This window comes from Mastomys coucha, unplaced genomic scaffold (assembly GCF_008632895.1).
Source record: "Mastomys coucha isolate ucsf_1 unplaced genomic scaffold, UCSF_Mcou_1 pScaffold6, whole genome shotgun sequence".
Classification (NCBI taxonomy): Eukaryota; Metazoa; Chordata; class Mammalia; order Rodentia; family Muridae; genus Mastomys; species Mastomys coucha.
In genome coordinates this window covers 24800191-24810671 of record NW_022196912.1, presented here as the reverse complement: position 1 = coordinate 24810671, position 10481 = coordinate 24800191, and the positions used below count along the sequence as shown (strand labels likewise).

Here is a 10481-nt window from a genome sequence, read left to right as displayed (position 1 = left end):
AAAAAAAAAAAAAAAAAAAAAAAAAGCCAAGTTCACTAACTTTTTAACAAACTGGTAGGATGAGATACAAATGACTGGAATATCAGCCATCTCACAGAGTGGGTAGCCGATTTGTTCAGAGCTTGAAAATAGGCTTCTGGCCGTGCCTGGTCAGGGGAAGGAGGGCAGTGAAACCTACCTTACACTGTCTCATTTCTTGATCTTTTCCCTGCTTGTGTCCTTTCCACTCAGAGCCCCGATGCTCAGACAGAAGGCGGCGGCAGCAGCCACTGAACCATCGCCCTGTTACTAGCAGCCTGGCCCCATCCCCAACTCTGCCTAGTCCTGGCCCAACCTCCTCACGAAACATGGGCTCCTGCCTCCTGCCCAATTCACTCAGTTTATCAGGTCAGTACCCACTGCCCCTGAAACCTGCGTCACCCAGCTTCTTCCCTTCCTGGTACCTAGGGCTTAGACAGGTTACTATCTAAGCTTCAAGAAGAAACTTCTTCAGCCATACTGCTACTTAGCCTGGACTTCTTTTTTGACCTTCCCTATATATTCAGGCCACCTCAGACCAGGGGCTGTTTTCCTGGTACCTCATATTTCTAGCATGTGTCTTTATAGGAGGCTGGGATTCAATGAAATGAACTTGTAAAATAAAGCAACAGTTAACATACACTGAAATGCTCACTCTCTGCAGGCAGTGCTCTAGACTGTCTAGTCCTCACATTTACAGTTCAAGACCTGAGGACTTCTTCTACCAGCATAGTGCTGCTTACCCAGGTTCCCTAGTTCCAGGAGCTAGGAATGGTGGATAGTCATAGGCCTTGCACCTGTCATTACTACAAATGGCATCCTATACCCTAAACTGAAAGCCATGCCAGGCCTCTTTTACATTAGAAACCCAGTGATAAAAGGAACTAAATGGGATTGTTTTCCTTTTTTCTTTTTTTGAAATAGGGCTTCTCTTTGTAGATCAGGCTGGTCTCAAACCCACTAGCCCCTGCCTCCTGCGTGCTCAGATTAAAAGCACCCACCACCATGCTGGGCAGGATTGTTTCCTGTGATTGAATCTAACATACAGTGTACCAACCTACTTGTTTTTAATGAGTTGTTTACAGAGTGGACTTGGGGTTTTCTATTTTCTTTCTCCTTTTGAAACAAGGTCTGTGTAGCCCTGGATGTCCTAGAACTCATTATGTAGACCAGTTGGCCTTGAACTCAAAGAGATCTGCCTGCTTCTGTCTCTGGAATGCTGGAGTTAAGGCATGCTACTATGCCCTCCTAAATGCCTAAACGTGATTGGTGTAATCTCTAAGGTTTACAAATTGAGCTGAGCCTGAGGGTTTGATTTTTACCAAAAGTTGCAGCTTCACTCCTTGGATCAGATTAGAACTCCTCAGAAGCAATTTTGCTACCAGGGAACATATGGTAACATCTAGAGAGAGGATTTGGTTATTACAATGGGGAAGGACCTAGGGGTGAAGAGCACACACACACTTAAGGTAGGATGGTACTATAAGCATCCTGCATGCACAGAATCACCAGCAGTAATGGCTGTACTGACAGTTTTTCAATGATGCCGAGGGTGAAGGGCTGCTGATACAGCTCAGAGGCTGAGCACTGAGCACTGACTTAGCATCAAATCCTAGGTTTAATTCCCAGCACCATAAAGGGAACAAAACAAGGCCAAGAAACCAATATAAATGAAGCTACCATCTCTTCTAGTCCTACCTTGATGATCAGTTCCCTCTGTTCTCTAGGGAGCAGCTGCCCATTCTCGTCTTCAGGGGACAAGCCAGAGGCTGTCATGGTGATTGGGAAAAGCCTACTAGGGGCTGGTGCTCGGATTCCCTGCATTAGGACTCGTTTGCAGGTAAAATTTTTGGGGTCTTTCCATGTCCTTAGCATTAGCAGAACCCAGCAAGACACTCTTCTCAAAACTGGTGGGATGGGGTGGGGGTGATCATTCCTGCTTTACAGCCTTTTCTAACCAGCCTGTCAGAGTTGCTGTGGTATCTGTGTGGTAACCTTCCCAGTCCTAATCAGCCAGGTTTCTTGCTTGCTTCAGACTCCATTGTCCCTGCCAGATGCACCCCAACCACAGCCTGCTAGCTTTGGCTTTCCTACCCGTCCTTAGCTTCTCCTCTCTTTCTGACCAGACCTGCCAGAGGAGAGTTTCCGCCAGGAGGGGTCCCGGATTCCCCAGGTAACACATCTGGTTACTGCTCCTAGTAACACTCTACCATCACCTCCAATTCAGACAAGCTTCCCTTCCTAGTTTGACTGTAGCTAGACAGAGGCAGAAGCTGACTGGACGGGTGAAGCTTCAGCTGCTCTGGCAGGGGCGGAGGCTGAGAAAGCTGAGGGATATCTGCCAGTCCACTACCATTTTTCTTCATAGTGCTTCTCTACCCAGCCACCTCTTAGCCATGGGATACCCATGAAATGCTGGGTCCTTTAGCCACCCTTAGATAAGTAAGACCTGCTATGCGTGCCATCAACTGACTCTGGAGTTCTGTAGCTGCCACCCTGTCATCATCTGTTAGGAGCAATGCCCAGGAATTCAGGGGCCTAGCACCTCTGCTGACTTTTGTACTAGATTCCTAAGCACGGAAACTCTAAAAGCAGAAAAGCCTCGTGGAAGAAGCCAACCTCTTAGTCTACCCATGTCCACACAGGCTAGGCCCAGGTTGGGCCGGAGCTCACCGCCGACTCGCAGAGGGATGAGAGGCTCAAGCGCCACATCCCCCATCCCCCAGACCAGAGAGAGCAGTGAGCTGGAGCCGGGACCCCGCTCTGCTACACCAGGGTGAGCACCGGAGTCCAGGCCTTCATTCCACCCCTCATTTCTACCATTCCTTCACCCCTATTTCAGCATTCAGGATAATCTTTTCCCTTTTCATTGACCCCAAACACTAAATGCACTTTCATTAAGAATCTAGTCCCTGATTTTTATTGTACCATGGCCTCAGTCTTCACTTCAAAGGATAACTTATAATTAGTCTCTCAAGACTCTAGATAACGGATCCTAGTAACAGGCAATGGTAAACCTGCCTTTCCTCACCCAGCTTCACACTTCCCTTTTCCAGCCCCTGGCTAACAGACCAGAAAGAGGGGGCTGTTTCCACAACCCTGATTTCCTGTCTCTTCTCTGTTGCAGGCTGCCTCAGGCCGGCCCCCCACGGCCCCGCTCTGCCCCCGCCTTTTCTCCTATTTCCTGTACTCTATCTGACTCCCCATCCCGGATTTGTTACAGCAGGGGGCTCTTGAACCAATGTGAGGTTTGTTTTGTCCCTAAGTCTCCACCACTCACTATTTCTCCCAGGGTCTGATAATGCCTTTACCTCCGTGTCCAGCATATAGCCCTAAGGTGAGGGAACACAGTGAAATGACACGTTAGTCCGTCTTCCAGCTGCTGGTACCATGTGACAACCATAGCTCCTTGGAATGTCGGCCACACTGTCCGAGGCCTTGCAGAACATCACCTTGAGACAGAACAAAACAGGGACCTGCTTCCCCCTTCCCTCCCTCCACAGCACAAGATTTTGGGACCACAAAATATATATATATATAATCTATATTTTTGTATGGGGGGGAGGGAGTAGAGAAGAAAGCAGCCCTATCCTGGGCCCTATTCAGTGGCAGCTGCTTGCTCCATAGGGTTAAGGAAGGCTTTGAGGAAATAAAAGTTGTTTGCAAAAATCCAGGTGTAGTTGCTTTGTATGCTGTGATGGGTAGGAGAGATGAAGTGAAGTGTGAAGGCCCCTCACACCCTCCATCTTGCCTCAGACTATGTCCTGGAACCCTAGAAAAAAGGGGAAAGACCTGAAGTAAGGAAAATGCTGCTGCTTCCTAGCGAGGCTGGGGGAGGTCCTTAAGGTGCCAGCCCCCATCTAACCCATTTCCCTTCATATTATTTAAGCACACTTGGTTTCCAGATTCTGCTCCCTCCCTTTTTTCTCTATGCTTTCTATTTTTGTTAACCCATAAAACAAGGCCCTTGGCTTGAGAACATGGAAATAAGTCTACATCTTTCACTACCACGCCCCTCCCCCTAAATCTACCTAAATAACGCCCCTGGTTCTGTGGGAAAGTGGGGCTGTTGAGGGCCTCATGCCCCATACTTGGCAGTTACTGCCTTTGTCTGTACTGGTGTCAGCACCTCAGTGTAAACCATATACTATAACTTGGAAACCTCAAAATGGGGAATGAGGATGGCACCGAAAATCCATCTTCATTCAAAGAGGAAGCCGTTTAGGGGAACCGAAGCAGAATATTTCAAGGCACTGTACACAATGCGAACGAATGGGCTCCGTTCTGGACTCTCAAGCTTGGCTCATCACTTTCTGACTTGAAGTTCCCTAAGTTTGCAGGCCCTGGATCGGCCTCACCACTCGGCTGTCCAGAGTCTGAGCGTTACTGCCCTGACCGTTACCTGGGGCGGAGAAAGTGCCACTTTCATTCCTGCTTCTTGGGGTTGTTTACTGCCACGTAGTGATATAGGACCACAAGCAAGAAAAGCGACACGCCCAGCATGTTGGCGAAGATGGCGAGCTGCACGTCCGTGATCATCCTGTGGACAAGGGGAAGGACTGAGCCTCGGTTCGCACACTCCTTGCTCTCTCACCAGGCCAGATCCTCGCCACCACGATCCAGCCTCCGCCGGGCTGGCCCGTGTAACGACACCTGTGAGCCTCTCACCTGACCAGCTCCACCCGACTCCGACACTACTGCCGCACAAACTCGAGGTAGGCAACCTGAGCCGGAACTTCGTAGTGCTAGCTGGGGAACAATGCGACACTTCCGGCTTCTCTACCCTGCGGTCTTGACTGCTCTGGGCGGCGCGTGCACAAAGAGCGGGTCTTGGGCGGAGCCTAGAATGGCGGTCCCGCCGCAGGGGCGGGGCGGGACATCGGCAGGGGCGGAGATCCCGGGTCGCAGCTGGCCGCAGCTGGCCGTAGCTGGCGCAGCGGGATCCACGGTTAGCTTTCGAAGCTGTGGTGACAGCCTCCCTGGAGCCCAGAAGTGGCTTTGGGCGAGAGTGCAGCAGGCGGGGAGGCTGGGCCTGACCTCTAGGCTCCGACCCACTTAACTGCATGCTGCCCACCCTTCGCTTCCCTGCCCGACCCAGCCAGGTGCTTCCTTTGGGTCCTGCCCTCCGGGTTCCCTCCCAGGCTCGCTGGCGTGGGGATGGAGTGGAAGGTGATTCAGAATAGGGACAGGATCGAGGATGCTGGTTGCCCTCACGGGTGCTAGTCTTTCTGAAACCACAAAGAGGTGGACCATGACAACTTACTTGATCAGTGCCAGTCTCAGGCTGGCTCCCTGTCTCCACCCCACTCATGGAGGTGGGCGTCGGAATTAGGGTGGACTCTCTCATAATCAAAAACCAAACGTGGGACCTCGGCCAAGTGAGAAATCACCACCCCCCCCCCCGGATGTGAAGGAGGGGGTAGGAAAGGAAGAGCTGGGACAAGCCAAGAGGGGTCGTGGGTTTGTGGTGAAGAAGAGAGTTGGCTGCAATAGACAGACAGACATCCTAGGGTCACTGGCGAGGGGAGCAGCACCCTGAATCTCTACAGCCCACTATCCAGCTAGAAGTGGGTTCCCCCCTTCTTGCTTTCTCCTTAGCTTCACCATAAAAGGGAACGATGTAGAGCCAGACAGGGCCAGGGGCTGGACTGTGGCTCTGGAGCTGTCAGGGGTAATGGAAGCCAGTTGTCCTGTGGTAGAGGGGGGCCTGGGCTCAGGGGAGGCCTCTGCTTCTCTGAGCCAAAGAAAACTCTACAGGAGCTGCTATAGGGCTGGAGCAGCTGGGACAGGGGACCAGATTGCCTCCTGTGTGCACAGTGAGCTGGCTTGCACTATTCCAATATTGGTTTCTCTGGTCTCAGACCATCAGTGGTTTGTGTCCAGTTTGCTCATAAACTCAATACTTGCCTTCAGTAGTTAGTTTACAGCTGTCGGCCTCCTCCCACTTTGTGTCCCAGCCCCCACCTACCGTTTCCCAGAAGTTTCATATTTAGAAATCCCAGGCCTACGTGCCCTCCACACAGTTAAATCCACAGATGTGCTTGCTCTCCCCAGGCATCCCTCTATGAGTTGGTGTGTCCCAAGCTCTGCCCTGAGAGAGTGATGTCTAGATTTTAGGATTACACATTATTATGCTTCGTGTCTCCTGGAAAATTGGAGCAGATCCAAGTCCAACCACTTAGGTATGAAATTAAATCAGAATTTGTCTATGGTTTTAAAAGAAGCTGCACCTCTAGGCTGCCCATGGCGAGAGAAGGCCAGGAAAAACGCCTCAGCTTTCAAACCACTGGAGCTAGGTGTGTAGCATCCTAGACAGCCACAACTGAAAGGCACTTCCATGGCTTATTATTGTCATTTTATTTCCTTATTGGTAAAGAAGGAAAAAGGCCCATAAGGTAATGTAACTAAGTCCCTACAGCTGGCTAAAGACACCCTCCCCCCACCACACACAGTAGGTCGACTCAGGAGGTTGTCCAAAGGTCGAGGACGAACGGGAAAAGATTTATTTTAGAACTATCCAGAGATGACCTTCGACTCCCTTCCCCTTCCTGTGCCCAGGTCAGTGAGTCTCTATCAGCCTTCCATGGGTCATTTGGCCTAGGGCCTGAAAGCACTGGAATAAAAACCGGTCTCAGGACCGCACTAGACTCAGCTAAGAAATGACAGCGCTTGATAAAAATCCTGGATGGAAAAGTATGTGGGAAGAGAGACAGGAAGAACCTCATCCTACCAGGATTTGGGCACAGTGGTGGGAGGACACTTGTGGAACTTAATCTCTAGTTAATATGATGGTTTTGTAAGTGTTGCAATTTTTTTTTTTTTTTGGTTTTCCGAGACAAGGTTTCTCTGTATAGCCCTGGCTGTCCTGGAACTCACTCTGTAGAGCAGGCTGGCCTCGAACTCAGAAATCTGCCTGCCTCTGCCTCCCAAGTGCTGGGATTAAAGGCGTGCGCCACCACTGCCCGGCAATAAGTGTTGCAATTTAAATAGGGTTTCATGATGTAGCCCAGGCTGGCTCCAAACTCAGGATTCTCCTGCCTTTGCCTCCCCAGTACTGGGATCACCAGTGTGAGCAAGTACAGGTCCTGAAGTTTAGGATCAGGTTAGGATGGAGAAAGTCTTTAGTCCCAGCACTTGGGAGGCAGAGGCAGGCAGATTTCTGAGTTTGAGGCCAGCCTGGTCTACAGAGTGAGTTCTAGGACAGCCAGGGATACACAGAGAAACCCTGTCTCGAAAAACCAGAGAGAGAGAGAGAGAGAGAGAGAGAGAGAGAGAGGATGGAGAAAGTCTACACTTGGGGAAGGGCGGAGACTCCCAGGGTAGTCAGCCCCTAAAGTACTATATATACCTGGAGAACGGCCTAGAAGGCAACACAAGCAAACAAACAAACAAAGTGCTTGCATTTGGGCAGCCATGGAATTTGGCTTAAGATTTCTCACGAGCTTTAATTCCCATCTGTTTTGGCATGATACAAGGCCTAATTCATATGATTCGCCCTTTTCCCCCCAATATTTAGTCCTTTAACAAAAGGCCATAGATATAAAATACTCCTTACTTCAGGAGTCCCCCTGCTCTCCTGGCTCTGGGATCTTGAGCTCATTGTCAGTGATGGCTGGATGAATGAATTGCCTAGTAAGTTCCAGATTTCCCACAGACACTAGGTCATCGGAAATCCCCACCTTACAGATGTTATAAAATTAGACTCTGTCTTATTACAGGACTTAGCAATTTTTTGTAAGCAATTCTGGCTAATCACTTTGGAAATCTGTGGCTGCCTGGCAATGCCACCACAGCAATGCCATCGCCACCATTGCTAACACAGCCACATACTATCCAGCACTGGTCACCGGCAGCCTCCTCGGTCATCCAGAGGCCAGCGAGGAGAACTGTCGTTGGCAGTGGATGGTGAAGCGGAGTTTTCATGAACACTCCTGTCAGCTCCTAGGTCTTGGCTCCTAACTGGAAAGCTAGGTGAAATGCAACCTACTGCAACTATTCCTCAAAGCCAGCATTCTTTTACTTGACACATTTAAACTGGGCAGCAGAATTTCTAACTCCAGAGAGCAGGAGGGGGACTTTTTGTCAACTGGGCAGGAACAAGATGGGAGAGGGAAAGAAAACTAGAAAACTCGCAGCGGCAGCCAGGGCAATCTGGAGGGGAAATGGGTTAGTCTCCACCAGGGCTAGGGCCTACAACTGATGCAGAGACCAAGAACCACACTCCTACCTTTCACTGGCAGATCTCTTGTGGACTTTTCCTTCAAGTCTGCCTGTGTGTTGGCCCCAGGGCCTTGGAGAGCAAACTGCTCCTCGTATTGCTTCTAGCATTTCCTTTCCACGACCTTGACTTGCATCAGTATTTCTTCTAGCCATCTGGGTCATGTTCTAGGTCCATACTCTCAGGAGCAGAGGTAAATCACTCAGAGTCACAGAGAGGAGTTGGTGACATTCATTCATTCATTTTTTCCAATTTACACTCTTTAAATTGTCCCAATGCAGGTCTGTATTTTAACCATTTTCTAGACAGTTATTTTTACTAGAACCATTTTCTAGACAGTTATTTTTACTAGAACGCATCTCTCTCTCTCTCTCTCTCTCTCTCTCTCTCTCTCTCTCTCTCTCTCTCTCTCTTTCTCTCTCTCTGCCCCTCTCCACCCTCCTCTCTCTCTAGTATGTTCAGACCAAAATAGTCTTTCCTCCCTCCAGACCCACCCTTTCCAACCTCCTCATCTGAGTTCAAGCTCTGGTATTTTCTGTGGTGTTCCCTTCTCTCTCCTGTCACAGTGCAGGCATAACCTTTCCTTTCTTCCCATGGTCATGACCACCAGCACAACTCCTCTGCATCGCTTTACAATGTAGAATGTGGAAGAGGCCATCAAGAGCAAGCAGGCTCTCAGCAATGGTTATGGAATGTACTCAAAATTACAAACTCCAAAACCTGGGACCAAAGTCCCAGTAACCACACTCCGTGCTCACTGTCTTACTGACTCCAAACCTTGTAATCCAACAGCCCTATCAATCATAGAAGCCTCTCTCTCATTGGCCCCTAATCTACCTCTCTCATCTGACAATAGCTAACAGATGCTGCATGTAGTAATAACGTCACTCACGAGGCTGAGGCAGGAGGATTCCCACAAGTTCCAGACCAGCCTAGGCTACCTACATAGCAAGACCTTGTCTCAAAACATAAAAATTAAAAAGAACTAGCACATACTAAGCCTTGAGCATGTTCTGGGCAGTCGGAAGTGTTTTAATTGTATCAATCAACACAAACCTAAGATGGAAGATGTTATCTTATCCCTGTGTTTAAGCAAGAAAAAGAGCCATATCATAGTCCCCAAGTCTGAGATCTTGACACAAGCCCTTCCTCGTGTCTATCCCTTACTCCTCCTCCTCTTCTCCCTCACACTGTTCACACATTCTGTCTTTTCTAGCAGTTTTTCCTATTACCCCCAGCAGCCAGCTGTCTCTTCCCTCCTCTTAGCCAGAGCACACATCATGCTTTTGTCCTGGTCTCCTGGCAATTGGTCTGTCCTGCCTTTGTGATTCTGTGTTTGGGGGCCCTGTTCCATTCCTTAACTGATAGTGACAGAGTTTTAGACTTGCCCTTGTAACTCTAGCACTTCTCCAGTGCCTGGCACGCAGCAACCCCTTATAGCCTTTGTCTGTCAGGTACTTCAGCTTTCCCCTTGTCATGTCCCTGGGAGACACAGGTCCAGAACAGACAGGAGAACACAAAGCCAAGAGGCAGCAGGCAAATGAATTACTTTCCCATTGTGGGCCTCTCCAAGGAGGCAGGGGGACCCAACGGGGTGTAGCAGCTGAGCTACACTTACACTCTCATGCGCACATGCACACGCACTTGCACACGTGCACAAACACAGGCCTCCAGGCTAGAGAGCACCTAAGCCTGAGCTCTCTCATCACCGTAATCATCTGTCCTGGTTATAGCCAGGATTCCTTCCCCTCGTGGTATCTCTTCCATTGTCTAAGAAAAGCCTCTTTGTCCCATTCCTTCCTCTTCTCCCACACTGGTGGATTTCCTATCTGTCTCCATGGATTACGTTTTCCTTTTCCTCCCTGGCCTCCTGAGTCACTAGAGTCATTTAGAGTCTCATCTCAGCTATTCATTGACTTGATGTGTCACCTTGGACAAAGTAATTACTTCCCCACTGTGGGCCTCTAAAAGGAGGCAGTGGGACCCAATGGTCCTACTGGCCCCCTCCCCCTACCCCATACACACACATGTGCTATCCTCTGTACAGTCCTGCCTTCCTCCTCCCCAGGACTCCCTCTCTTCATCTTCTCCCAAGAGTCCTGCTCTGACCAACCCAGAGGATCTGGGTCTCTGCCTGGTTCCTGGTCCTAGCCACCAGCTCTGGGCCTCCTATCCAGATTTGGCCCCAGCTCCATGTGGTCTGTCTGAGAGGCTGGCCTCAAGCCCGGCGGCAACTCCATATTTC

General features: G+C 49.8%; 2 protein-coding genes across 8 annotated transcripts in view; one reads left to right on the top strand and one right to left on the bottom strand.

Annotated features, from left to right (window-relative positions):
• Agbl5 (ATP/GTP binding protein like 5) overlaps positions 1-3687 on the top strand; it is an 18997-nt gene extending 15310 nt beyond the window's left edge. For 2 of the 7 annotated variants that reach the window (XR_004114132.1, XR_004114131.1), the window contains exons 12-16: positions 232-387; positions 1746-1858; positions 2145-2191; positions 2664-2794; positions 3146-3687. Coding sequence is in view for 4 of the 7 variants with exons in the window: in XM_031355618.1 (XP_031211478.1) it covers positions 232-387; positions 1746-1858; positions 2664-2794; positions 3146-3317 (572 nt within the window). In the remaining 3 variants the exon portion in view is untranslated. Of the gene's footprint in view, positions 1-231; positions 388-1745; positions 1859-2053; positions 2192-2663; positions 2923-3145 lie in introns of those variants that run through there. The other 5 variants (XM_031355619.1, XM_031355617.1, XR_004114133.1 and 2 more) reach the window with 4 other exon arrangements.
• Ost4 (oligosaccharyltransferase complex subunit 4, non-catalytic) lies at positions 3545-4805 on the bottom strand. Its single transcript, XM_031355621.1, has 3 exons — positions 4687-4805; positions 4421-4558; positions 3545-3790 (listed from the first exon to the last, which is right to left on the bottom strand). The coding sequence occupies exon 2, from the start codon at positions 4555-4557 to the stop codon at positions 4444-4446; it is 114 nt and encodes a 37-aa protein (XP_031211481.1). The 5' UTR covers position 4558; positions 4687-4805; the 3' UTR covers positions 3545-3790; positions 4421-4443.
• Positions 4806-10481: the final 5676 nt, after the last annotated feature.

What these genes read in the sequence shown, in the direction of transcription:
- Ost4 (XM_031355621.1), bottom strand. Translation starts at nt 4,557, where the DNA reads ATGATCACGGACGTGCAGCTCGCCATCTTCGCCAACATGCTGGGCGTG.